The sequence below is a fragment of the Tiliqua scincoides genome, chromosome 5, assembly GCF_035046505.1.
Source record: "Tiliqua scincoides isolate rTilSci1 chromosome 5, rTilSci1.hap2, whole genome shotgun sequence".
Classification (NCBI taxonomy): Eukaryota; Metazoa; Chordata; class Lepidosauria; order Squamata; family Scincidae; genus Tiliqua; species Tiliqua scincoides.
In genome coordinates this window covers 7,143,452-7,170,865 of record NC_089825.1, presented here as the reverse complement: position 1 = coordinate 7,170,865, position 27,414 = coordinate 7,143,452, and the positions used below count along the sequence as shown (strand labels likewise).

Here is a 27,414-nt window from a genome sequence, read left to right as displayed (position 1 = left end):
TTTAAAAATGATATTTAAATGTATTTTTGATTCCTTGCTTTGTTTAATTTCCTATGGTATGAATCAACTGTTTCTCTTCCTTGTCTAATTAGCAAATGCGTCAGAAAAGTAAGCAGCAAGCTAAAATTGAAGCAACCCAGAAACTTGAACAAGTAAAAAATGAACAGCAACAGCAACAACAACTGCAGCAACAGCTTGGGTCCCAACAGCTGCTGAGCCAGTCAGGTTCAGACACACCTAGCAGTGGGATGCAGAGTCCCTTAACCCCTCAGACTGGTAATGGAAGTATGTCTCCTGCACAACAGACATTTCACAAAGATTTATTTGCAAAGCAATTGCCTGGTACCCCTACTTCTACTTCTTCTGATGTGTTTCTAAAGCCACAAGCACCACCTCCACCTGCAACACCAAATAGAATGCCTGTTCAAGAAGCACATTCTCAGACTTCATCACAACAGATTTTTTCTCCGACTAGACCACCATCTCCAGTTGATCCATATGCAAAAATGGTGGGGACTCCGAGGCCAGCACCTGTTAACCAAAATCAGAACTTTATCAGAAGAAGTTCTGTGACGTCAATAGATATCTGCCCACCCCCATCACCCATATCCAGACCAGTTCAGGTGTCTGAATCAATGGGAAGCCGGCCATCACCAGCTAGAGATTCATGTTCTTTGTCTCCAGTTAGTAATGACCCTTATGCAAAACCTCCAGATACACCAAGGCCTGTAATGGCAGCAGAACCATTTTCCAAACCTTTGGGGGTATCAAAATCACCTCTAATTGTAGAAAAAACAGGGAAGGGAGCTGTAACGTTGGCAAATGACCCATTTACTAAACCATCTCCTAGAACTGACACATTTCAAAGACCTCTCATGTCTCCTTCTGACTCGCATGCACACCCACAATTGCCTTCCACTTCTGTTGTTGAGGGAGGTCCTGGTTCATTTAAAACCCCAATGCGCCCACCTCAGCCCGTGCAAGAACCATATGCATCAATACCATCAACTCCAAGACGCATGGAACGACCTGTTTTAACACCAAGGCCCATGGATAGCTTTTCTCACAACCATTCTAATGACCCATACAGTCAACCTCCTCTGACTCCTCACCCAGCAATAAAAGAGGCCTTTGCCCATCCACAGAGAGTAGTGCGAAACCAGAGTGATTCTTTTTCTCAGTCTGTGACACTTTCAAGGACAGCTGCTCAGGATCCTTATGCCCAGCCTCCAGGTACTCCTCGGCCAGTCACTGACCCTTATGCACAGCCTCCGGGTACTCCCCGGCCTGCCACTATTGACCCATATATGCATCAGCCACCCACACCAAGACCTGCACAAACAGCAGACTTATTTCCTCAGGTTCCAGCTAATCAAAGACTTTCTGATCCATATGCTCAGCCTCCAGGTACACCAAGGCCTATAAGCAATGATGTGTATTCTCAACAACCAGCAACTCCAAGACCTGGAATTTCAGAAACTTATAGTAGACCAGCTCTAATGCCAAATCGTGATCCTTTTCTGCCGCCATCACAAAACAGAACTTTACCTGGGAGTTTTGTAAGGCCATCGGATCCATGTTCTCAGCCGCCAAGACCACCACAGCCAGCAGTGACAGATGCTTTTAGCCATGCTCCCACTGTCCCAGCTTGTGATCCTTATGATCAACCACCTATGACTCCAAGACCACAGCCAGAAACCTTTGGGGCTACTCAGCTTCCCCGTGATATTGCAGATCAACCTAGATCTGGTTCTGAGGGGAACTTCAGCACGTCTGCAAACTCTTCCATGAACTTGCAGGGACAACAGTTTCCCCAATCCTCTCACATTCCTGGCCCAACACCTACAGCAGGAGGAACAAATACACAGACTGCAGCATCTCAGGGAGACACAGAGAAACTAAGACAGGTGAATTGAATATTGTTGGATAATGTTCTGGTGAAAGCCATGATATGCCAGAATTGAAGGAATCTGTCCATGATTTTTAGAAGTGCTTCAGTTGTTTTGTCTTGTTAAATAACTTTTTATATTGCACATGAGAGAGACATATTATATGCTACAAGAGTAATCTCTGTCTTATTCCTAATAGCTTTCACCTGGATGCATTTTTCTCTGAAAATCAGTCACATGAAACTTGAGAGGTTCCCTTACCTATGGGCTAATGTGATTGAAATTGTATGTTCCATAGTCAAGGAATGCTTTGTCACCTATGTTACCATGGTGAAGGCCAATTAAGGATGCAGTCCTATGAACAATTTCCTGGGAGTAAGCCCCATTGAACCCAATGGCACGTTGCATAGGATTGTGCTGTAAATATCTGTCAACTAGCTAGAAATTGGTTAAGGGGGAACCCAGTTAACCATCATACTTCATGTCCATGCCAACAAATCTTACAAGTGTGGTTAAGGCACGTACTTGTATGACTTGATCTGGGGAAACAGATTGGAAGAGGGAGGAATATTCCCAGTGAGCATTCCCTGGCCTTGGTTGCGCCTGCACAGATTCTGAGATAGAACTGATAACTTGAAACTTCTTATTAAACAGAAAGCAAACTCTGAAAAGTGCATTTCTTAACAGCAAATATCAAGTTGACAAGATAAATTGTTTTCATTAGTTAACACTAATGAAATCACCAGATCACTTCCTGGTAAGGTTTAGGCTTGTTGCGACTTCCTACCTCCGCAGAGGCGGAGGACCGTTTTCTATGGTCCACCCCCGGAGGCTAATGAATCCTGAAGGTTTCCTGAGGGCTCTGGGGGATTTTCCCACTGCCAAGACTGGCGTCTCATCTGAGGCCCTGGTTGACCTCTGGAATGGGGAAATGACCAGGGCAATGGATGAGATTGCTCCAGTGCTACCTCTGCCACGTCGCAGACTCGGAGCGGCTCCTTGGTTCACTGAGGAGCTGCGAATGATGAAGCAGCAGGAGGCATCTAGGGCGACGGTGGCAGAAAACTCGTGATGAACCCGATCGGACACGGAGTAGTGCTCATTACAGAGCCTACTCCATGGCGGTGGTAGCAGCGAAGAGATCATTCTTCTCTGCTACCATTGCGTCTGCTGATAGCCGTCCGGCAGAGCTGTTCCATGTGGTGCGGGGCCTCCTTCATCAGGCCCCTCCAGTAGACCAGGAGGAATACATGGTCAGCCGTTGTGACATGTTTGCACAACATTTTGCAGATAAAATCGATCGCATTCGTCACAACTTGGATGCCACATTGACAGTGTCTGACGACGTCCCCTTGGCAACTGCTTGTCCAGTGTTGTGGGATTCTTTTCAGCTTTTATACAGCCTGAGGATGTGGACAGACTCCTTTGGAGTGTGAGGCCATCTGCCTGCCTGTTTGACCCTTGCCCAGCTTGGCTTATAAGAGCTGCCCGGGTTGGACTGGCTGAGTGGACAGGGAGGGTGGTCAACTCTTCCTTGATGGAGGGGACATTGCCACTTGCTTTGAAACGGGTGGTGGTTCGCCCCCTCCTGAAGAAGCCCTCCCTGGATTGCATTGTGTTAGATAACTACCGGCCAGTCTCCAACATCCCGTTTCTGGGCAAGGTAATTGAGCGGGTGATGACTGCCCAACTCCAGAGGGTCTTGGATGAAGTGGATTATCTGGATCCTTTTCAATCTGGTTTCAGACCGGGCTTTGGGATGGAAACTGCCTTGGTGGATGACCTTCGCCGGGGACTAGACAGGGGGAGTGCGTCCCTGTTGGTCTTGCTGGACCTCTCAGCGGCTTTCAGTACCATCGACCATGGTATCCTTCTGGGCCGATTGGCCGAGTTGGGAGTTGGAGGCACTGTTTTGCGGTGGTTCCGCTCCTTCTTGGAGGGTCGGTCCCAGATGGTGGTGCTGGGGGATTCCTGTTCGACACCCTGGCCTTTGAGGTGCAGGGTGCCACAGGGTTCAATTCTGTCCCCCATGCTATTTAATATCTACATGAAACCGCTGGGAGAGGTCATCCGGGGGTTTGGAGTGGGGTGTCATCAATATGCTGATGACACCCAGCTCTATCTCTCCTTTCCTCCAGACTCCAGGGTGGCAGTTGAGGGCCTGGAGCGCTGTCTGGAAGCAGTGAGGATCTGGATGGGGGCTAACAAGCTGAAATTAAATCGGATAAGACAGAGGCTCTCCTGGTTCGGAAATCCTCAATGCAGGTATTGGACTATCGGCTTGCACTGAATGGGGTTGCACTCCCCCTGAAGGAGCAGGTCCGCAGCTTGGGGGTCCACCTGGACTCGCAGCTGCTCCTAGATTCCCAGGTGGTGGTTGCGGCTAGGGGGGCCTTCGCTCAGCTTCGGCTGGTGCGCCAGCTGCTGCCATACTTGGATCGTGCAGACCTGGCCACGGTGATCCATGCCATGGTGACATCGAGGTTAGATTATTGTAACACGCTTTATGTGGGGCTGCCCCTGAAGACGGTTCGGAAACTGCAATTAGTGCAGAATGCGGCGGCCCATGTGGTTACTGGAGGTAGGTGGTTTGACTCTGTCAGCCCACTTCTCCAGGGGCTACATTGGCTGCCCATTTGTTTCTGGGCCCAATTCAAGGTGCTGGTTTTGACCTTTAAAGCCCTATACTGCTCTGGGCCAGGGTATCTTAGAGATAGCCTACTTCCGTACAATCCGGCTCGTCCTCTTAGGTCATCAGAGAGGGCCTTTTTACAAGTGCCGCTGCCTAAGGAGGTACGTGTGGCGGCGACAAGAAATAGGGCCTTCTCAGTAGTGGCACCAACGTTATGGAACTCCCTTCCCCTTGACTTGAGAATGGCTCCCTCTCTTGAGACTTTTCAGCGAGGCCTGAAGACCCTTCTGTTTAAACAAGCCTTCTGAGTTCATGGCCTTTTTAACATCTTTTAGTATTTTTTACATGCCTGATTCCTCTATGATCTGCTGCTTTGTGCTCTTTTTATCTGACTTTTTATCTGACTACTGTTTTTTATGATATCTGTTAATGTGTTAATATGATTTTATCTGTTTGTTAAATTATGTTTTAATCTGCTTTTAACCTATTGTAAGACGCCTTGGGTCCCTTTGGGGAGAAGGGCGGGGTATAAAAGTTATTATTATTATTACTTATTTAACAAAATTATTTTTGTTCTCTGTTAGCGCCAGAAATTACGTGAAATAATTCTTCAACAGCAACAACAGAAGAAGAATGCTGTCCGTCAAGAGAAAACACCACAAGAGCCTTCCACAGCACCTCATGCAGGACTTATTCAACCATGGCAGCAAGAAAATCTGAACCAGATTTTTAACAGACCTCCTCCACCCTACCCTGGAAATGCTAGGTCATCCATTGTTCCTGCTAGTGGGCTGAGGTTCACAGGGTTTCCTGCTGATGGGCAGTTTAATAGACCTCAGTTTCCAGGAGACATGGGTGGCATGGCAGTGAGGCCTTATGGAATTAGGTATCATTCTTGGATTATTTCATCACTAAAATTTGTTGCCTTTTTAACGTAACATTTATCAAAGTTTTCTCCATGATCAAAAACAATGTAGTCAACAAATTCCTGTATTTTGGTTTCCACCTGCAACCCTAATTCTAAAATATGTTCTGTGTTAAGAAAAGGGACATATGTTGCCTTATGTTCGGGTACTTTCTCAAGATGCCTTTAGTGTCCTGTGCAAATGTGTTTGTTATCTAGAATTCTTGAGGAGATGGTATATCGTGGGCAGCTTGGTAATACATGTATTAAAAAATTTTATACATGTTACAAAAGTCTTATCCAAGGTAGATAAAAATTAGTCATTTTTTTAAAAAACCAAATGTTAAAGCAGTCACCTAATGTATTACATATCTTTTTTAAAATAATCTGCTTTAAAATATCTGAATGTAACACAGCAGACATTCACAGCAAACATTTTAAAGGCCATATTCACTATCTTTAGATGTTGTTTACCTTTATTTTATCTATCCTATTTTGGCCCAAACCAAACATATTGCTGTTCTGTGGGAAAAGAAATGCATGAATTTCCATTCATGGAATTTTTGACCACACGTTCATTGTAATCCAGGACTTTCTTTCAAGCAAAAGCTGTGCTGGTTCCTCCTTTGGCACTGCCAGTCATTCTTTGGCAGACTTCCCGTGTCTACATGTATCCTAGCAGCACTTGCCAGACAAAAGGGGTGGGAGTTTTCCCGGGAGGGTTTGTCCTTCTAAGGGCAGCAAATGTCCTCCTCTTGCTAGTGAAAGCAGAATGCACATGCCAATTGTTTTTTGTGCTAGCATGCACAAGGCTGACCTGTTAATGTGGGAGCAAGTTGCTGGCCACTCCTGGGGTCTTCTGAGCAAGCAGGCATAGTACCGTGCCCCAAAGCAGGCACCTTCCCATCCCCAACACACCCATTCACACCCACAGTTATAAAAGCAATCAAAGATATTTCAATTTCATTCTTTCCTGTCTCACTCTCATTCATGCTCTGCCACTATGTGACTTGGGCTGCAATCCTTACCCTTACCCTTTCCTGAGGGTGAACCTTTTTGAACGCAGTGGAACCTAGTGTTCAACAATGAGTAGGGAAAAAATTCACGGAGGTCTCACAAACGTACATAAGAACAGCCCCACTGGATCAGGCCATAGGCCCATCTAGTCCAGCTTCCTGTATCTCACAGCGCCCCAGGGAGCACACCAGATAACAAGAGACCTCATCCTGGTGCCCTCCCTTGCATCTGGCATTCTGACATAGCCCATTTCTAAAATCAGGAGGTTGCGCATACACATCATGGCTTGTACCCCGTAATGGATTTTTCCTCCAGAAACTTGTCCAATCCCCTTTTAAAGGCGTCCAGAGTGAGGCGTTTAACGTGAGATAAGCGTGTTGCTTCCATTTATTTAAAAAGATGTAATACTCTACAGAGTACATTCATTATGCAGAGTATGCCACAAAAGACCATCTAAGTCAACCAAATATCTATTTTAATTTTTTCAGATTTGGATTTTCTGAAGGTGGGCATGGTCCTCCATTGTGTCAAGAACGCTTTCTTGGTCCTCCGCATCAAATACAACGTACTGGTGTTCCATCGCAGCCAAGGAGATCCATGTCTATAGATATGCCAAGACTACCAAACAAGCCACAAATGGGTAACTCTATTGGACTGGCTCAACATTTCCCACCACAGGGTATTTCGGTTCAGCAGCACAACATAATGGGGCAGGCATTTATTGAACTATGTCACAGAGCACCTGAAGGCAGGCCAAGACTTCCTTTCAGTTCCTCATCAACTAGTGTTATGAACTCAGTTCCTCAGCATCAACAACATACTGGTTTTGTACCTAGGCAGGAATGTCAAGGCTCAAGGCACATGGAGCCAGCAAGGCGTAATCCTCAAAGTCTAAACAATCCACCACATATATCTACAGGCGTGGAAAATTTATCACCCTCTCAGCAAGATGTAGTAAATCCCAGTCATCGACCTGTACTTGTAATGTGTCAACCACCAGTTAGCAATACTTTTCCAGGAGCTCCTTTGCCATCACCAGTGCCTGCTGAGGCAACACGTGGATTACAGATTCCCAGCCAACCCACAGATGGATTAGAAGAAAAGCTTGATCCTGATGATCCCTCTGTGAAAGATTTAGATGTCAAAGATCTTGATGGAGTTGAGGTTAAGGATTTAGTTGATGAGGACCTTGAAAATCTAAATCTAGACCCAGAGGATGGAAAAGGAGATGAGCTGGACACATTAGATAATCTTGAAACTAATGATGGTCATCTTGATTACCTTCTGAGATCAGGAGAATTTGACATAATTGCATACACTGATCCAGATCATGATTTGAGTGACAAAAAAGGTATGTTTAATGAGGAGCTGGATCTTCATGTTCCTATAGAGGATATACAGAGCAAGGCAGAAGATGCTCAGCTAAAACATCAAGATGATAAAGCTGCTGTTCCTGCAGGCTCAGTTTCCCCTCAGAAAAAACCTACTGAGATCAGCGAGATTAAAGTTGAGGTATTGTCTCCAAATACATTAGAAGAAACTAAATCTGAGAATGAAAACAGGGAGGGAAATGTGGCAGCCGCAAGCACACAGGTTACTGCTGAAATAGAACTCAATGATGGGGAAACTGAATCTGTACAGTCTTGTAGTGGAAATTTACCTGACAGAACAAGTACCAATCAGGAGACTACTGTGTCCAACCCAGATACTATACAGGACCCTTCAGCTATACCTGCTCAAAGTCTAGCAAGTTCTTGCAATGTCTCTGGATCCACCCCAGTTCTTACAGGTTTACTAGCTAATGAAAGTTCAGAAAATTCTAGCATCAGGCCGCTGGGATCCCCACCTCATTCATTAGCACCAGCACAAACAAACCTTGTTTCAACTATTCCACAAACTTTACTGGCACCTGCTGGTCAAACCATAGAAAAGACATTAACATCTAACATGAAAATGGTTCCACAGGTAAGCCATAGCTTCTCACAAGGTACAGCAGTAAATCCAGGCTTTATTCCTGGCCAGCAAACTAATCACAACTTTGGAGCAGGGCAGCCTGGTAATCAATCTGTGCCTATTGTAAACCGCCCTGGCCCCAGTGGTGTGCCTGGTTCCCAGCAGATTATCCTCCCCCAAATGTTAGCCCAGCAGCAAAATCGAGAGAGGCCTCTTCTGCTAGAGGAACAGCCACTTCTCCTGCAAGATCTTTTGGATCAAGAAAGGCAAGAGCAGCAGCAGCAGCGACAGATGCAAGCCATGATTCGCCAACGTTCAGAGCCATTTTTCCCCAATATTGGTATGTTTCTAAATATATATTCAAAGCATATTAATGTTATTTAGGATTGTTGAACTACTTTTTCAGTCCCTCCAAATGGGTTCTTAGCATTGCTTTTTTGAGCATCAGTAACATGAATGGTAGAAGTGAGCAGCAAGCTCCGCTGATAGCTGACCTGGGGCATATGCTGATAATCTCACTTGATTTAAATTGCCTGTCAACCTTTCTCCCATCACATTCAAGGCAGTAACTTCTCAAAAGTTAAGGACATACAGAAATTTTTTTTGAAACAAAATAGCTATGAACAACCATAAAAAAAACAACAATGAGAGAACAAGAGAAAGTAAAATGTAAAAATAACAGAGGATGTCAGAGAAGAGCTACTAAAATAAAAAGGACTTCAGCCTTCTCCAAAAAAATTGGCAGGAAGGTACAAGCCATATCTCATATGGGAAGGAATTCCTTAGGAGCCACAAGTGAAAAACCCTTATCTCCACAAGATGTACCTCAGTCAGCAGTGGGACCTGCAAGAAAACCTACAGGAATGTTTTTAGGGATCAGGTAGACTCACATGGAGGAAGATAGTTCTAGATTCCTTGGCTCCAAGCCATTTAGAGCTTTAAAGCACTAGAATGTTGAATTGCACCTAGAACCTGACTGGCAACCAGGGTACCTGGAACAGCAGGGTTATAACATGATCATAATAGTTAGTACCCATCAGCACTTGCTCAGCTGCATTTTACAGCAGGTGAAGTTTCTTCAAGGTCTTCAGGGGCAGTCCACATAAAGCGCATTTCATTAATCCAAATGAGAGATGACTCGGATAACCAGACCCAGATCTGACGCAGAAACAGGCATGGTTGGTGCACCAGCTGAATTTGACCAAAAGCATCCTGTGCCTCAGCCATAAAAGTATAGTGTTAAGGAACCAGTTGAGGGGCAAAGCAGAGCAAAAAAATTGTTAGCAGTTTGGCTTCAATTTATTGCATCTGCATTCATTTGGAACTTACTCATTTGAGGCAAACCTGGAGATTTTAAGGTACAAACTAAGCTGACAGTTGTGAGAAGAAAGATAAACAGATGGGAGCTGGTTCAGTAAGAAATATGATAAGAAGAAACACTTGAGGGAATTAGTTGAATAAAACAAATGTGCTGTGGTGGGAGGGAACATCACACTGCATTACAAATTCTATATTCAGACATCCATTTCTGCTTTTTTTTTTTTAAGTAGCAGTATGGTTGCATCACCTTCTAATTCTAAGGGTTTATTATTATTATAATACAAGTTCTGTCCTTGTTGCTTGAGTTTTTAAAAGAGCTCTAGGGCACAATCCAAAGGGGGAATTGGGCTGACGCAAGTCCCTTGTGCCGGCCCAAGAGTGTTGCAAAAGTGCCATCAAGCAATTTTGCACCACTCTGAAGGAGTTAGGTGGGCGCACAGATGTGCACTGGCCTCCCCTCACCACCACAGGTGTTGGAGGACAGGTGGATTGCGCTAACTGAGCTCACCCGGGTGTCTGGGGAGGGGCATGAGGAGGGCATTCCCTGGGGTGGATCCATTGGGACCACTGCAGTGCGACACAGGGTAAGAGGCAACAATTCCCCTTGCCTCGAGCTATGCTGCTTTTGGCCCCAAACCTGGACTAGGTACAGTGCAGGCATGCCAGCCTGTCTTTTCCAGTACAAGTTGGGTTGTTAAAAAGATAGGGTAGGTTTGTGTACACTAGCAGTTTTATATAATTTATAGAAATTTAACACTTTTTAAAACTCTTGCTTCATAGATTTTGACGCAATCACTGATCCAATAATGAAAGCAAAAATGGTGGCTCTTAAAGGGATCAATAAAGTCATGGCACAGAACAATATGGGGATGCCACCAATGGTCATGAACAGGTAGGCAAAGATGACACAATTTATATAAAAAGGGCCAACCCAAGACCTCCTGACACCTGAGGCGACATACCAAATGCTGCCCCCCTTACCCAGTGATGTTCTACCCTATGTTCCTCTCACTCTCCAGTGTTTTAGCCAGCTACTTTCCTCCGCATTTCCTTTTCCCTTCTGTCCTCCTCTTCCTTTTCTAATCCAGGGAATGGGAGGAGGAGTAGACAGAGATGGTGCCTTCCGCTAGTCTGCTACCTGAGGTGATCTCTTGGATGGGCTGGCCCTGAATATAAAACATAAAATTTTAAATATTTTACATCCTTCTCTTAGATATCAGTATGTGCCTCCTGTCTACTGTATTTTCAAATCATTCTGCTTTACAGTGTAATTTAGCTGTGTAGAGTATTAATAAAGGGAACTTCATAGTTCTAGTATTGAAGAATCTCCTTCCTTCCTTGTCATTCTCACAGGTAACTGCATAGTTCCTGAACATAATATGTGCAGTAATGTAAAATGTCTGCCATCATCCCAAAGCAAATGGAGATGAAATGAATTTTATAAACAAGTCAGATATGCACAAAATCAACTAAAAAAAGGTCTGATAATGGTAGAAGCCAAAAACAGTGGCAGAAAGGAATGAGGGACATTGGGAAACATCTACCTTGTTGTCCAGGTTATCTCAGATATTAACACTTTGTGCATACAATTTGCAAAATAAGTTCAAAATTTTCATTTTCCTTTACATATCACCAGATTTGCCTTTATGGGTCAGGTGGTGCCTGGAACACAAAGTGGTGAAGGCCAGAATCTAATACAGCAAGCAGTAACACAGGTAATGTAATCTGTCCCAAGATTCCCAGTAAAGCATCTCAATTTTTGTTAATCTGAATCATGGTCTACAAGTCAGTGTACTATAGTGACTAGTATAGTGTATTAAACTCAACAAGCCAGGGTCCAATTCCAGTCCTATCAGGCATACACTGGATGGAGTGGAGAAAGTCACTACAACTAAGAAATCTGCAAGTGCTGCTAATTGCTGTGATGATCTGCTTTGTAGGTAGGATGACTAAATTTGCAAGTGAAACAGAAGGCTCTAGAACCAAACATGCAAGCTATGTGCATATCTATAGGCAGGAGGTCTGGTCTAGAGGGTAGAGCCTCTGGTAGCCCAAAGATAACATCAGAAGGTCCCCAGTTTGAGGACACTGGCAGCCCCCTGAACAGCTGAGAATGGCGAGACCTTGAAGCAGCTGACAAGCCCAGCTGAGTGATTCCAACTGCTCTTGGTGTGAGCAAGAAGTGTCTTGGCTGCCCTCCATGTGAGAGATGGAGCTGCTTGTCAGCCTGCGAGGGAGAGCTGGAGGCCAGAAGTGAGACCAAACCAGGAAGATCCATTCTGAAATGTTGTTGGTTCTTGAAAGAAAGAACTTCTATGATTGTAAAAATCCCCTTGAGGGATTTAGAAATGCCTGCCTATGTAAACCACCTTGTATAAAGTCAGAGGAGTAATCCGATGACCAGAAAGGTGGTATATAAATACAGAGTTATTAATTATTATTATTATTCCAGTCCCAGCAATAATCCAAGTGTAGAAACCTATGTTTGTTAGCAGGGTATTACTCCAGGATCAGGGCAACTATAAAATAGATTAAGATATTTTGCATTTTTCTTTTAAGGATGGAAGCCTAACACCTCAGATTGCTAGACCTAACCCTCCAAATTTTGGTCCTGGTTTTGTAAGTAAGTATACCCCTGATTTTCATTTATTGTACATTATCTTGAATTCTGATGCTCAAAATAACTCCATGCACACTCTAATTCAAAACATCTACAAGTCCATGCATTGATCATTAAACCTCTATGACTTGCACCTTAAAGGGGCAGGGTCAAGTGCTTCCCTTGCTGGTGGATCACAGGTAAAAAGAGATGTAGAGAGGAGAGGCATTTTTGGATACCGAAGAGGCATATATCTTGTTTTGATGCTCCACAATCTCCTTTTTATATTGAAACTGTTATGAAAATAGGTCATGCTACATAATGCTACGTGGGTGATTATATGAAAGAGAACCTTTTTGGAAAGAGAACTAGTTTTTTGAAACCAGTTTAAAAACTAGCTTTGTAAAAGCCTTCAAAACTTCACAATTTGTTGCTAAAGCTACGATCCTATACATATGTTTCTGGGTGTAAGTCACATTTAATTGATTGAGCCTTACTTCTAAGTAGATATGTATAGGGTTGCACTATAAGGAAATGTCAACATAACACATTTGTAGAAAAAAACCATGCAACTGAAAAAGAAAACGAATTCTTAGAAACGTATTGATTTTATTGTGTTTTCCCGAGATGATGCACATAGAAAGCAATATGAAGAATGGCTACAAGAAACGCAGCAACTTCTTCAAATGCAGCAGAAATTCCTTGAAGAGCAAATTGGAGCACACCGAAAATCAAAAAAAGCACTCTCTGCAAAACAGCGCACTGCAAAGAAAGCTGGTCGAGAGTTTCCTGAGGAAGATGCAGAGCAACTTAAGCATGTTACTGAACAACAGAGTATGGTTCAGAAACAGCTAGAACAGGTAGGATTTGGGGGAAGGGGTGCAGAAACACACTGAAAATGCTGTAATTACGAATTAAATTTTAAGTGTTGCTACAACCATGATAAAAAGGTGGCAAAGGGGTGATCACAAATTAAGAAATAACCACAAATGCAAGGTTCAGACCTGTGAAGATTTGGGGAAATGTTCTTGGGTATACTGATATCACAAATAATCACAAATCCTGTGGCATCTTGAAGATGAACAAATTCATTGCATCTTTTATGGACAACAGTTCACCTGCTCATATAAAATGGGGGGGGGGAGTTTGTAAACAAAAGACTGGGACATGCATGCAGAGCTCACACGTATACAAGAGAGAACAGAGTGATGTTCTGTGTCGCAGAAATTAATGGCCCGTAGTACTCAGTGAAAGAAGAGTGAAAGTAGCTCCATAGTTATAGAACTCCCTTCTTAGAGAAATGGAAGTCACTTGCTGTTTTAAAAAATAACCTTTTCTGTTTTGTAAGACTTTTTCTATACAAATAATGTTTTTAGGTGTTTTAGATGCCAGATTGTGATTTTATTGCTTGCTGCTTTTTATTTGTATTGTTATGATATTGTTTTCCTGTAAATTTGTTAGCTGCTGAGTTTTTAAGAAAAGTGGGATAAAATAAGTAAATGTTGTTTATACATTGCAGATACGAAAGCAGCAAAAGGAGCATGCAGAACTCATTGAAGAATATCGGATTAAGCAGCAGCAATGTGGAATGGGACCCCATGCAATGGTGCCTGGCATTGCTTCTCAGCCCCCACTGGTCCCAGGAGGATCACCACCAGCTGCAATGGGTCAGCAAAATTTCCCAATAGTATCACAGCAGCTTCAGCATCAACAGCATGCAGTAGTTATTCCTGGACAACCCAATCCTCCTAGGATGCCAAACTTGCCAGTATGGCAACCTCCCAGTGGTGCACCAACACATCTCCCCCATGGAGTACCAAGGATGCAACCTACAATGACACAGTTACCAGCAAATCCTGTGACACCCACTTCTGCATCAGCTCCAAGCTCAAATGTGCAGTCAGGACCACCACCACGTGTAGAGTTTGATGACAATAACCCATTTAGCGAGAGCTTTCAAGAACGTGAGCGAAAAGAGCGTTTAAGAGAGCAGCAGGAAAGGCAACGAATTCAGCTGATGCAAGAGGTAGACCGGCAAAGAGCTTTGCAACAGAGAATGGAAATGGAGCAACATGGCACAATGAGCTCAGAAATAAATGCCAGAACTTCCTTGTCTCAAATACCATTCTTCGGTTCTGACTTGCCTTGTGATTTCATGCGACCTCCTCGGCCCCTTCAGCAGTCTCCACAGCATCAACAGCAACAAATAGGACCCATTTTGCCGCAAGGCCCTTTGAACTCCCCATCTGCTGCCAGCTTTCCACAGTGTAATGAACAGCAACCAGTGGCCTCTTCCCCTTTTGGACCTGAGCCATCTCCGGTTGCAGATGACAGTCCCACTTTCCATACTGTTAAACCATCCCATGGGAATATTTCTGGGGCCAGTTTTACCCAGTACCAGGTTAGAACTCAGTTTGCCCCTAGTCAGCCTGCAGTTTCTTCAGTACCTGGCAGTGGTCCCCACTGTGGTCAGGACACCAGCCTGCTTCATGGAACAAACTTTCCTGGTACAAATCAGTCTCTCATTCAGTTGTATTCTGATATTGTTCCAGAGGAGAAGGGCAAAAAGAAAAGAACAAGGAAAAAGAAAGAGGAGGATGCTGAATCAGTAAATACCCCATCAACACCCCATTCGGATATAACTGCCCCCCCAACTCCAATTATTTCTGATAACAGCTCCACCCCAATTGTCAGCACCCCTGGCGAACTTTCACGCCAGCCAATGGAAATGGAGACAGAGGACCTGCCAGCCTCATCAACTCCAAAGGCTGCAGAGAGTCAGTCTTCCTTAGAACCGAAAGGTCAGCTCTCTAGTAGCAATTTGCCGCAAAACAAATTCCCTGAACAATCAAGCATAAACCCAGAGACAGATGAGGCCAACACAGAGGCTTCTGGGAACATTCAGGAAATTAGACGGGAAAAGACAGAAGCTGATCAGAGCCCTAGTCAAACTGAGCCTAAGCTGACAAATCAAAGTGGTATTAAAGTGGAAGAAGATAAAGCCACAACTCATTCTTCCCCTTCTTCAGAGAGTCAGGCACAGCCCTCCAGCATCCCAGCAACAAAAGGGGATTCAGGAAATGAACTCCTTAAACACTTACTTAAGAACAAAAAATCTGCCTCTCTTCTTAATCAGAAATCAGATATCAGTTTCCAGTCAGAAGAGAGTGCTCACGAGAGCAAATTAGTTGAAAAACAGAACCCAAGTGAAGGTGACATGGTAAGCATTTTTTAAAAATTAATACAGACTTTCAGAATATTGCATTTGTTTTGAATTTATTCTACTAAGCATTTTAAAGAGACCAACTTCTCATTGTAAGTCCTTAAAGGCAGTGGTTCCCAAACTGTGAGCCATGGAAACCAGCCACCCTTTGCAATGTATAAGATTGTAGCCCTAATGGGGAGCTGCAGTCAATGGCCCAGGAGCCACTCGTTGAAAAAGTTTGGAAACCACTGCCCTCAGGTATTATATAAATAAAAAATTATTTAGTATATTATTTAGATATGATCCTCTGAACTGCTGTGTATAAGGTAATATGTACCCTGCCAGGTATTGCTTCCATGTACCCCCTTTTTCGTAAAGGAAGAAGTGCAGAACCATGATCCCATAGTCTCTGAATACATATTGTACTTCCATTGGCTGTAGCCAGGAAATCAACCATTCCTTTTCCATACCAATATAGCTGGGTTTTTTAAACATCTACCTCATCTTTCCTAACCCAAAAGGAAAGCCCAAGGTGGCTTACAACCCAATCCAGCCCAATTCCCGATGCAGCTGTGCCAATGTGGCATCTGTTTTATCCTGTGGGGGAGTTTTGGCATATTGAAGCGTCTTCAGGGTAAGAGAAAAGGGGGAGGGGGGAGGAGGAAAATAGAAAAAAGAGTGAAACAGCCCCTCCAAACGAGGGAGCAGAGTGACATGCGACCTCTCACCCAGCAAGGCAAGGCCGATCTGGGAAACGAGAGCCCTCTGTGTGGAGGAGGTCATATGACTTGATTAGACCCTACCTAGCAACACAAGGGCAAACCCATACGAAGGAATGTACCCTTCCTCCACAGAGAACAAGACTTCCCAGGTAAGGAACATCTTTTCCCTGCCCTGATGAAGGTCCATGCCAACTTGATGGGTCTGATCAGACTTGTGCCACCTATATCGCTGATATGAGTCTGATCAGACTTGTGCCACCTATATCGCTGATATGAGTCTGCATTGCCCCATGAAGGCAGATGGCACCCAGGAATGGGGTTAGGTTTTGGTGGGCACTGCTGCTCCCAAACCCACCTCCTTCCCGTGCCTGATCTACCCTCCTCCCTTTTCTGTCTACCTCCTGCCCCATTCCACCTCTTCCTTCCCATCCCCTGCACAGCAATATCTCAGGTGTCCAGCTCCACATGGCTCTGGCAGCTTCACATTTGTGATAACCACAAAGCATGTTACACTACCAGAACACAAATTCCTGTGCCTAGCACACCATTAGGATCAGGCTGTTAGCATATCAGAATAAAACCACATCAACGCCATGAATAAAACAGCAAAATACAGAAACAGAAATATATCAACTAGAGCCAGAAAATCTTGAAAGCAGGAAAAACCACGAGGTGGTGGTGTTTGCCTTACCTGATCAACTGTAGCCTGTCTTTTAAGTCACATTCTTAAAAAGCAAGCTAATTAAGTACAGGTGGAGCCTATTTATCCGAGTTAGTTCAGTTCCGTGACTAGTTCAGTTCGGTGCTATTAACAAAAACGTGTTGTGCTAAATTCCTTAGAGTTATGCAAATACACTGCAGTCTGACACTTCCGGATGGACGGAAACTAAGGCAGCTGTTATCAATCCCCTTCCCTCCCCGTAACCAGCTCCCCGGCTTCTTTCACACAGGATGCTGATCTTGTAAGAGTCCAGCCCTATGTGTTTCTACTCCGAAGTAAGCCCCATTGTAGTCAATGTAGTCATTTCCTTACTCCCAGCAAAGTGTGGAGAGGATTGTAGGCTAAGTCTCATGCTTTGCTTGGTGGGAAGGCTTGCTTGTGTCCGTGATAGCCTGCACCATGGGGGGGGGGGGGTTGCTTGTGTCAGTGATCGCCTGCACCATCTCAATGGGGGGGAATTTGGCAAACACTCCCTGGGTTTTTTAAAGCAATCCCCTCTGTTGCTACCACACCTGCCCCTGTGTGAGTGAGTGAGTGAGAGAGAGTTCTACCTTGCTGCACGTGTTCTGGCTACAGAGATTTTCGGCCGCCTTCCCCTCTTCAGCCTCTTTGCTGGCTCAGGGGCTCCAGGAGTGTTACTGTTCCTTTGCAAGGCCTTTGCAAGCCCTTCCAGGGCTATTTCCTTGCCTGGGCTTGGCAGAGCCTTTTTGCAGTGTTTTGGACTGCCTGGAAATGGATCGAGAGGCCAGTGCAGGGCAAAGGTGTATGTGACTTTCGGTTCTTCCACCCCATTCACGTTGAGACAAATCCACAGATAAATAGGCTGCACCTGTAGTGCCTGGGTTTCTTATGTGCAAGCACAATGGCAAAAAACACAAACTTATTTATTGTTGCTTTGTAGAAATACAAATAAAATGTTTAATCAAGTGATTAACCCAATATAGCTTATGGTTTTATCTTTGTGTTTTCTTTTTTTATTGTTAATAAGCGACCTTTAGGGAACCCGTTGCAGGGTACATTTGGGTGTGGTAACAACAATCAGCTTCAGAAAGCAGATTTAGCACAGGAAACAAAAAAACAACGAAACAAACGAACTCAGAGAACAGGTGAGAAGGCTGCACCTCGATCTAAGAAGAGAAAAAAAGAAGAGGAAAAGCAAGCTCTCTACCCCAACACTGATACATTTATGCAATTAAAACAGGTGAGCATTGTGGTGTGGGGGAGAGGTCAGTGTATCACAGAGATCTTTGGCAAAACAGAGCCAACTACAAGAAGTCTTCTCAGTGCCCAGTCTTCTCAGTGCCACAACCCACCTTGTCCTCCATGGTGGATCAGGATGTGGAAATGACTTACTGGGAGGGTGGAGAGGCTGTTTTTGGAACAATGGCTTTCCAAGGCTTCTGCTGGCCAATCTGAGGGCTGCAGAGACCAGTAGAGTGGATTACTGGTCCTGCACAACCTGGAAGAAGCCTCCCCACCCTTCTGGTGAGCAATTCAGCTTCTAGAATGGCTCTGATTTGGAGCCCAACTGTAGCAGGCCTTGGTAAGAAGGCCTGGGTCAAGACCTATTGCACATGGGCTTGTGATCCATCATTGGGTCCTGATCCATAGTTTGGGAAACCCTGGCCTAAACACCCATATGCATGAATTGTTAAATACATTTGATACTTGCAGTTCACACCTTGCATTTGTTGTGATGTGTCATAGTACTGAAATACTGGTCTTATTACCTTCTGCGGTGAGTGTGTTTTAGGCCTTGATTGTAAAAACTGTCTTGGTTCAATGTAGTATTTTGCTATATTACACTGTGGGCACAAGCCTAACCAGGTCTACTCAGAAGTAAGTCCTATTTTGTTCAATGGGCCTTTATCTCAGGAAAGTGTGGTTAGGATTGTTAGAAACCTCCAAAACACAAATAAATGCTAAGGGAAACAGGGCACACATCTATATTGTCATCATGGTGGTGTGTCTCTAAGTGACCTCTCTTACCATATCTCCAAAGGAACAGGGTTTGTAATTTGAACACCACCAAGTAAAATGTCTTACACCTAATTCTAACTGTAAACATTTTATGTGCCCTATTAATATTCCTTTTCACATTAAGATAGTTATACAGCAAGTCCTCACTTAGTCATTTCGTTTAACTTTATTGTTTCATTAAAAAGTTGTTGAGGGGAAAAAAAATTATTCCTGCAGATATCTGTGTGGAGTTTGTGCATTCTCCTCATGTCTGAGTGGGTATTCTCTGGCTCAGAAACCTCAAATTTATCTCAGTAATATTAGAAGTGTTTTGGTGTCTTTACTTAGACATTTGGTGATGTTTTTGTGACCAGAAATATGCTATTGGAATGTAACTCTTGTTTACATGTATCAGTTAGCCTACAGTAAAATTGGTTTCATTGTAAGTCATTCTGCTTTAATTTGCAGTTTCTAAGAACTTATTGACAACTTTAAGTGAGGACTTGCTGTAAAGCATTTACAGTGCTTGACATTTTGAGAGCTACTGGCTGCTTACTTGAAGGGAGAAATATATGGCATTGTATAAGCATATCCTTGATGGATTTCAACGGTTTGGGGGTATTGAATGAATTACTTACTGGACTACCTCAATACTGCTATATCATAAAAGGATACAAATTTAACTCCTAATGCTAGCTGTCATCTTAGTCCAATTGAGTAAAAATTTACATTTTGTTTTACAGTTAGTTATAATCATAACTGCTTGTGTTTTCCTATAGCAACTCTCTTTGCTGCCTCTAATGGAGCCAATAATTGGAGTGAGCTTTGCCCACTTTCTTCCTCACGGCAGTGGGCACGTGAATAGTGGAAACCGCCTTATGGGAAGTTTTGGCAGTGCTACGCTTGATGGGGTATCCGATTACTATTCTCAGCTAATCTACAAGGTGCTTCCCCCTCCCCCATAGATTATCCAAAAGTTCTATAGGAAGCAAAGCAGTGGATTAACCACTAGTTATACCATGGTGGTTCTTAAGATCATGCTGCTTCTAAAAAGAGGGTCTTTTTAGACTGCGTGTCTTTAGGCTTGTTCTTCTGTACTGGAAAATAGTGAAGCATGTTATAACTATTTCTCATGTTTGCACATTTTAAAAGCTCTGTCTCTTCAAACAGATCTGAGCTTTAGAGAAAAGATCTGCACTTTCAGTGCAGTGCAAATAATTAGAAGCGCTAAAGGATGCTTAGGTAAAATTAATTGGAAAATGGTATTTGCCTGCAGTTTCACTGGCTGATTAACAAAATGGCGTGTTAACGATTTAGAAAGCCTCAGTATGCACCAAGCATTAGAATTCTGGATGTTGGAAGTTATAAAGATTAGATGAAATAATGACTTCCTTATTCCAGAGTAAATCTGGTTTACCTCTATTGTGATTCTTTTGCACGTTCATTACTTCAACAAGTAAAGCTTTTGTTAGCAACTGGTTTAAATAAAGGGGTAGTGGGTCAAGGTCCTGTGCTCCTCATTTAAAGTGACCTGCTAGTGCCATGGTGGTGGTGAAGTCACTCCAATGACTCTGCAGAAATGGTCATCTAAATGTAGTGCTAACCACCTAAAGCTCAGGACACAGAACACTGCAAAACCTTGACTCAATTTTTATTTAATGAAAATGGCTTATTGGGACTGTTGAGTGACTAAGAATTTGCTTTTCTGTTCATCACACAAGAATAAAGGGTTAAGTCCCATTCCTCTCCCTCTCCCACCCCCATTACATGATGTGACTAGTAAAATAATAGATGTGTTAACTGCAGTCAGGATGATGACTACACTATGAAGGGAACCACCTGGAGAAATGGAGGGTTCTATGAGATTTTCTCATGGAATAATACTTCAGAAAACATCATTGAAAAAATGTGATTTATGTTCAGCCTGCCTGTGTAAACCACCTGGAATCTATGAGAAAGGTGGTATATAAATACTGTAATAAATTATTTGTGAGTGTTTAGAGAATAGCAGTTGCATGTTGGACTCTTTGTTAGTGGATTGCATCACCTTTATTACAAGTTGAGATGTTTTACCACTGAAACTTGCTGAAAACTGAAATAATTCTTTTCTTCCCATGTAGCAGAATAACTTGAGTAATCCTCCAACTCCTCCAGCCTCCCTCCCTCCTACACCTCCACCTGTTACATGCCAGAAAATGATTAATGGATTTGCAACCACTGAAGAACTTGCTAGCAAGGCTGGAATATTAGGAAGTCATGATGGTAAATTGTCACTTATATTCCAAAATATGTACTTAAGGGTTGTCTGTGACAGGGATGTCAAACATATGACCCGTAGAAGCTCTTCATCTGGCCCATGGAAGCTCTTTGTAATGTAGCTGTCAAGCTCTGCGCAGCCAGGGAGGCCTCCATTGCTGTTCCAAAGTGTTGCAAGACTTCAGACCCTAGAACTTCAAGGAATCTTGTAAGATCTTGGTAGACCAAAGATGGTAGCCGCCAGATTGTAGCAGAGGAAGGAGGACTAGGAAGCATAAAAGGGAGGAAAGAGAGAGGTGGTAGGCCAGCAGTAGGAGGAGGAGAATGAATGGGGATACTCTAAGAAAGAGAAACTTTGGGAAAATGGAGGATGGAAATGTGGACAGAAGAAGAGATGATGAGCAAGCAGTAGCATCCAGTAAAGGAAAGGAGACTGAGAGAAGTTGATTGGGACAAATAGAAGAGGGAAGGGAAGGAACATGTGTTTGACTGGGATGAATGGTGTTTGGCGGAAGTTCTGAAGTCTCATGCCAACAGGGTGAGCTGATACTTAGGGTGACATAGGTACAATAGGGAAGGGCTATCCACTTCCTTATAGTGGTGGGTAGCACTATCCCACCATTATACTTGGATAGAGGAATGGGATGGAACTGGAACAGACAGACCAGCGGGAATTATGAAGCAAGTGTCAAGTAAAATGGCCAATGTAGATCGAGAAGTGGGATAGGCGTTGTATTGGGGCTGAACTGATGGCACAGACCACATGGAATTGCACAACAGCTTTATTGTAAATAAATCCCTTTGACTGTGAGCAGCATGTGTGGATTTTTCAATCTTGTCATTTTTTAAAGAGCCTGGTTTATGAGTCACAATGTCACAGGACAACCCTCTTGATACAGTCTTGTCCCCTAGAGGAGGTCTCCTTGGGATAAGTCCCCCTGAGTTCAGTGGAATTGGTTTGCAAGTGAATGGCTAAGACTAGAAGCATTCATCAACTCATGATCTTGTTCCTGGACATTCAGTATTAGGTCAGCAGGATCAGAGTTGTGAATAACGCCTAATTTAGCAGCTTTGTGATGCATCTTGAATGAATTTGAAATCTTTCCTGTTGAAGAATGACACCTTTATACAGAATATCCAACTTGAGGAGAAGTGTCTGCCTGCTGCTAGTGGCACACATGCTGCAGGTTGGCCACCCTGATCTAGACATTTCTTCATGCTTTGGAAATTATTGCAGAATATTGTATAGTATTTCTGTACTTCATTCTTGGGCATAAGGACACGACAACTTTGAACCTTAAGCATGACTTTTTTATTTAGAATAATTATTACCTATCTTTAATCACATGAAGGGTATAACAAATTTAAAATATAAAATCAAGAAGATGTGAACAAATGAACAACAAATTGTTGTTGAGAGCTAGTTGAGGCAGCAATGTATCAGTATAATCTTTCCTAATACCCAGTCCATTGAAAAAGAAAACCACCCAATAATGAGTCTCTGTCCTTATGCTCCCTACCCTCCTTCTTCCATCCTATTCTTATTCTGTGTTCTTATCTTATTTCTGATGAAACCTGCAGAATTCCATACCAGCATGGTATGGATTCTTGTATAAGACAGTATGTGTTTTTTTTTCCTTTCAATTGTTTTGGGAAGTGACTGCTATGGGGTTTCCAGGGCTTTGACCATCAACTGAAAGTATTGCTGGAAGTTAGCTTCCCCCTCCCCCCATGTATATTACTAGATGCACTGGGTCATTTGTTCAATCTGTTCTTGCTGTATTTCAGTTACCAAAACTATAGGACCAAAACAGTTTCAGCTGTCATTCAGACCACAGGATGATCTATTAGCCAGAGCCATGGCACAGGGTCCTAAAAGTGTGGATGTTCCTGCTTCTCTTCCAACCCCACCTCATAACAATCATGAAGAGCTAAGGTTGGTGGTATTTCAAAACTGTTATGAGTCAAGTGTCTGTTGGGTCTGCTGTCTGTTTTGCCCCCAGAGCCTCTGAGAAGACTATAAATTGCTATTTTTGTGATTACTCCCCTGTTGCACCCACTCTCAAGCAAATGGGATGTTCTTAGGGAGTCACCTGTATTTCATGTCTACACATTTGACACAGGTTTGGAATGTCAGTCTGCTACATTAAAACTGGAGTATCTCATCATCTAAGGGACAAAGCAGGAGAAGATAGCACTGGTTATCATTTCAGATCAAAAATGTTTTTTTTTCTTGTTCATCTACAGCAGGAGTGGGCAGACATTTTAGCAGGAGGGCCACATTATCTCTCCGACAGTGTTGGGGGCTGGGGAAAAAAAGAATTTACATTTCAATTCTGAATAAATTTACATAAATGGGTACATTAGAGTTGGAACATATGTATGAATGAATTTTACTGAGCTTATTTATAATACACATGAGAAATATAATACAGGCATGCAGAACCACATGCAGCAATAGCAAAGGAAACACAGGCGTCGCGTTTGCACAAGGTCTTTTATAGGCTTTGAACTCAAATGAAACCCGAAGGTCTTGCGTGAGCTCAAGGTCTATAAAAGGCTGTGCTCTAACTCAGCCCACAGCTCATGTCTGGTGGTCGTGACTGGCAGTCCTGGACCAGCGTGGGCTACCACGCCAGAGAATCATTGGAGATTAGATGCTCCCTGAGGGCCAAATTGGGGGCTCTCTGAGGTCCTCAAATGGCCATAGGCCGGTATTTGTCCACCCCTGATCAGTATGTTTTCAGTGTCTCTTGTAGCTTGTAAATTTAATTTTAATCCTCTCAAAAGTTTTAAAAACTCTGAAGAAGTCCTGTTTCTCTAATCAGACATTGGCCTGTCACTCATGGCTTCAAATCTTCTTAATAACATTCTGAAACAGTGTCCCTTTTCCCACTAGAATTGTTGCATGGCCCCATGAGCCAGGCTATTTTTGTGATTACTCCCCTCTGCTCACTCTGGGTGCAGAGACTGGGATTTTAAAATTATTTTTCATGAGTGACAGTCAAAAAAGTCAGAAAGTGATGATATCATCATTAGGTGAGAACTGTTCCCACATCTCTTCTTTATGAGAGTCACTTTTTCAATAAATATGTGGTCCCTGCAGCTGTGGAATTAAGTCTTGCAAGCATGGAACCCTGTATACCATTATTGAACAGCTTGAATTACTTGAATTCAAAGAGAGGGATTTTCTGAGAGAGAGTCTCAGGTGAGGCTTCATTGTGTTTCTCTTGTTGTGAAAAGAACAAATGAACTGCATCTTGAAACAGATAGAAATGTCCTCCAAACTGCTGTCAGCACCTTGAATCCAACACTCCATCTCCATCTCCATTTTATCCTTCTGTATTTGAACACAATTTCCAGCACTACTAGATTTGTTTTCCTTCCCAGGGTTCAGGAGCCTGGAGATGATAGAGACACTCCTGACAGCTTTGTTCCCTCTTCCTCTCCTGAGAGTGTGATGGGCATGGAAATAAGTAGGTTCCCTGATCTGTCAGCTGTAAAGGAAGAGATGCCAGAGCCAATTCCATCCCCTGTCATTCCAATCCTACCCAACAGCACTGGAAAGGGTAATGCTAAAATAAATTCTAGATGAATGTGGTATATTCTTTATCTTCATTTTCATTTTACCAGGTATCTCAACTGCATGTGTGCTTGATTTATTCTCTCTTTCACTTTTTAATATTTAGGTTCCGAAGCAAAAATGAATTATATTAAAACAGAGCCTGGTTCTGGCTTCTTTAGCTCTCAGTTCCCTTCCCAAAATGGTCCAAAATCTGGCCTTGTATCTGTAGCAATTACCTTGCATCCAACAGCTGCAGAGGTAAGGAAATAAAGTTCTCAAGGTTCTTATATAAACTACAGCACTATATGTGTCTTATACTGGTAATGACTACTAATTGTATTTTTTTAATGTGAGCTCCTGTGGTAAAGCAGTTTTAAACTATTAATTGATTTCTGTGCCACTTTAAATTGTAGGGTTGTACTGAAATTCCCTAACAAAGGAAGATTTCGGGGTGAGGGATGAATTTCACCAGCACTCCCCACTTCCTTTTAACTAAAATGAAATTGGGTGGGTGCATTTCATGGGAAGGGATAAAGTTTTTTGTATCCGTTTCGCACAATTGCATGATGAAAAGCAGAACTGATATATTTGTGGGAGTTTTCTTTCCTTTTTCCACTCTAGAATATTGGGAGTGTGGTGGCTGCTTTTTCCAATCTTCTGCATGTCAGAATTCCAAACAGTTATGAAGTTAGCAGTGCACCAGATGTTCCATCCTCCATGGGAATGATGACCTCACACAGAGCAAATCCAGCTTTTGAGTATAGACAGCATTTACTACTTCATGGTCCTCAGCAAGGCACTGTGGGCCCTTCTGGACTAATGGCGCCTTATGGACTCAAGCAACCTAATGTGCCATTTCCCCGAAGTGGTAATGGTGAGTTTGTATATGTTATGTTTAGGCTATATTGATGATGATGATCTGGACCTCAGATTTCAGAAAATAAATGTGTTTCATTTTTCTTGTCAGTAATATGAAATGTCTTAGCTGCAGTAGTTTTAGCTTCAGTAGAAAGTTATTAGGAGAGGTTATGCCACTTTTGGTGGGAATTCTCCTGTCATTATGTCATATTCCGTCCCAAACTCTTGAATTATAAGTAGATGCACTAGAAAAAATTATGATGGGATGGACAGTTCAGGTATGTTTTTGGGTGGGTTGAGCAAGGCATGTTGCTCTTGTACATCAGCTGTTTGGGAAAAATGTTTTTTGGGGGGCTAAACGTGCAGAGAATCTGGAAGGGACACACATACATCCCATAGAGATTCTTATAGTGAGATGATACACGTTCTGTTAAAAATCGCTCTTCGTAACAAATTGGTGTTCTTGTGTTAAGTTTTGGCAGGTTATAAAGCACACAGTCCAAGTGTTGCAGATATTTCGGTTCTGAGACCGCAGTGGTGTTCTCATTGTAAAGTTGTAGTCCTAGGTAGTGGCGTACGGAAAACCATCAAAGATCTTCCCTTTCTGAAGCAGGTAATACTGTTTAGGAAAAAAAAGGAATGATGTACACTCGCTTTGTTTGCTGATAGGTACACAAAATGGGTGGGGAGGGAACCATCTGACTATATTATTTAGGTTGATTTCTCTCATTTTTGTACCTTGCATTGTATTGCAATTCTGCTTTACAGCTTTCTGAATGGATTCAGTGGAGCTTTCTTTTTCACTAACAAGTGGTCTCTGGAAGTTCAGAAATAACTTGAGAAGCTACTGCACAGTAATGATCTTCTGCTCAAGCATAGATTTTTTGTCTTGCTCAAGTTTTTGTCTTGCTCTCATTCAATTTCTGCTGTTTCACTGGCTGCAGAAAAATGCCCATCTCTAGGGGCTCTCCATCTTTTGTACAGATTCTAAAATGTTTCAGAATACAAATTTCAGTATATATACTAAGAAGGATTTGGGCTCCCAAGTTTTACACAGAAGACATATTGTGTCTTTTGCAAGTGGTTTTTGTAAGATTCTTACAATTGTTGATCTTGGTATTTCCATCACCAGTCATTCCTGAAATGTAATTTTCTGAAGTACATTTTTATGTTTGGTTTTTCCAGAATTCTAGAGAGAAGTCTGGGGGAATGGAGAAAGACATTGTCTTCTGTAGCAACAATTGTTTTGTTCTTTATTCAGCGTCCGTGCAAGCAAAAAACTTGGATAGCAAGGTAAAAATGAATCAGTTCTGGCGGCTGCTGTTTTAGTACACTTCACATTAAAAATTATTTAAATACCCACAGTATTGTAGTTTACCTTCAAAACCCTAAAAAGCAAAATATCAGAGATGAAGTAAAAATAAAAATAATAAAGGTCAGTCCTTTACTTGGCTCCTAAAGTATTCTGTAGCTCATGTTATGCAACTGATAGCACAATCCAAACCTAAGTCACTTCCTACCAACAAAGTCATGCCAACGGGACATGCTGCATGCCAGTTATGGGTCCCAGATGCCTCCTTGAGGTAAGAGAACATTTGTTCCCTTGCCCCAGGGTAGGCTTCTGCTGTCCCAATGGGTCAGTTCATATCTGTGCCAGCTACTTTGCTGAGGCAAGTCTGAATGGACCTGCCAATTCTGCCCCTTTCCTATGCCTTAGAGTGCCATGGAGCCAATCAGAGGATAGGTGACTCTGAATTTGATATTGTCTCCTGTCATCTAGATTCTGGATTTGTGTCATCTTATCCTGAGTGATA

General features: G+C 42.9%; 1 protein-coding gene across 9 annotated transcripts in view; it reads left to right on the top strand.

Moving 5' to 3' along the window:
* The window catches only part of KMT2C (lysine methyltransferase 2C), a 205,749-nt gene that overhangs the window by 166,916 nt on the left and 11,419 nt on the right, over positions 1 to 27,414 (top strand). For 7 of the 9 annotated variants that reach the window (XM_066627556.1, XM_066627555.1, XM_066627557.1 and 4 more), the window contains 17 exons: positions 93 to 1,907; positions 5,106 to 5,407; positions 6,931 to 8,735; positions 10,496 to 10,607; positions 11,352 to 11,430; positions 12,275 to 12,338; positions 12,942 to 13,174; positions 13,834 to 15,534; positions 17,951 to 18,163; positions 19,701 to 19,865; positions 21,042 to 21,183; positions 22,966 to 23,113; positions 24,568 to 24,746; positions 24,867 to 25,000; positions 25,364 to 25,616; positions 26,074 to 26,213; positions 26,786 to 26,893. In XM_066627556.1, coding sequence (XP_066483653.1) covers positions 93 to 1,907; positions 5,106 to 5,407; positions 6,931 to 8,735; positions 10,496 to 10,607; positions 11,352 to 11,430; positions 12,275 to 12,338; positions 12,942 to 13,174; positions 13,834 to 15,534; positions 17,951 to 18,163; positions 19,701 to 19,865; positions 21,042 to 21,183; positions 22,966 to 23,113; positions 24,568 to 24,746; positions 24,867 to 25,000; positions 25,364 to 25,616; positions 26,074 to 26,213; positions 26,786 to 26,893 — 7,593 coding nt within the window. The remainder of the gene's footprint in view (positions 1 to 92; positions 1,908 to 5,105; positions 5,408 to 6,930; positions 8,736 to 10,495; positions 10,608 to 11,351; positions 11,431 to 12,274; positions 12,339 to 12,941; positions 13,175 to 13,833; positions 15,535 to 17,950; positions 18,164 to 19,700; positions 19,866 to 21,041; positions 21,184 to 22,965; positions 23,114 to 24,567; positions 24,747 to 24,866; positions 25,001 to 25,363; positions 25,617 to 26,073; positions 26,214 to 26,785; positions 26,894 to 27,414) is intronic. The other 2 variants (XM_066627552.1, XM_066627550.1) reach the window with 2 other exon arrangements.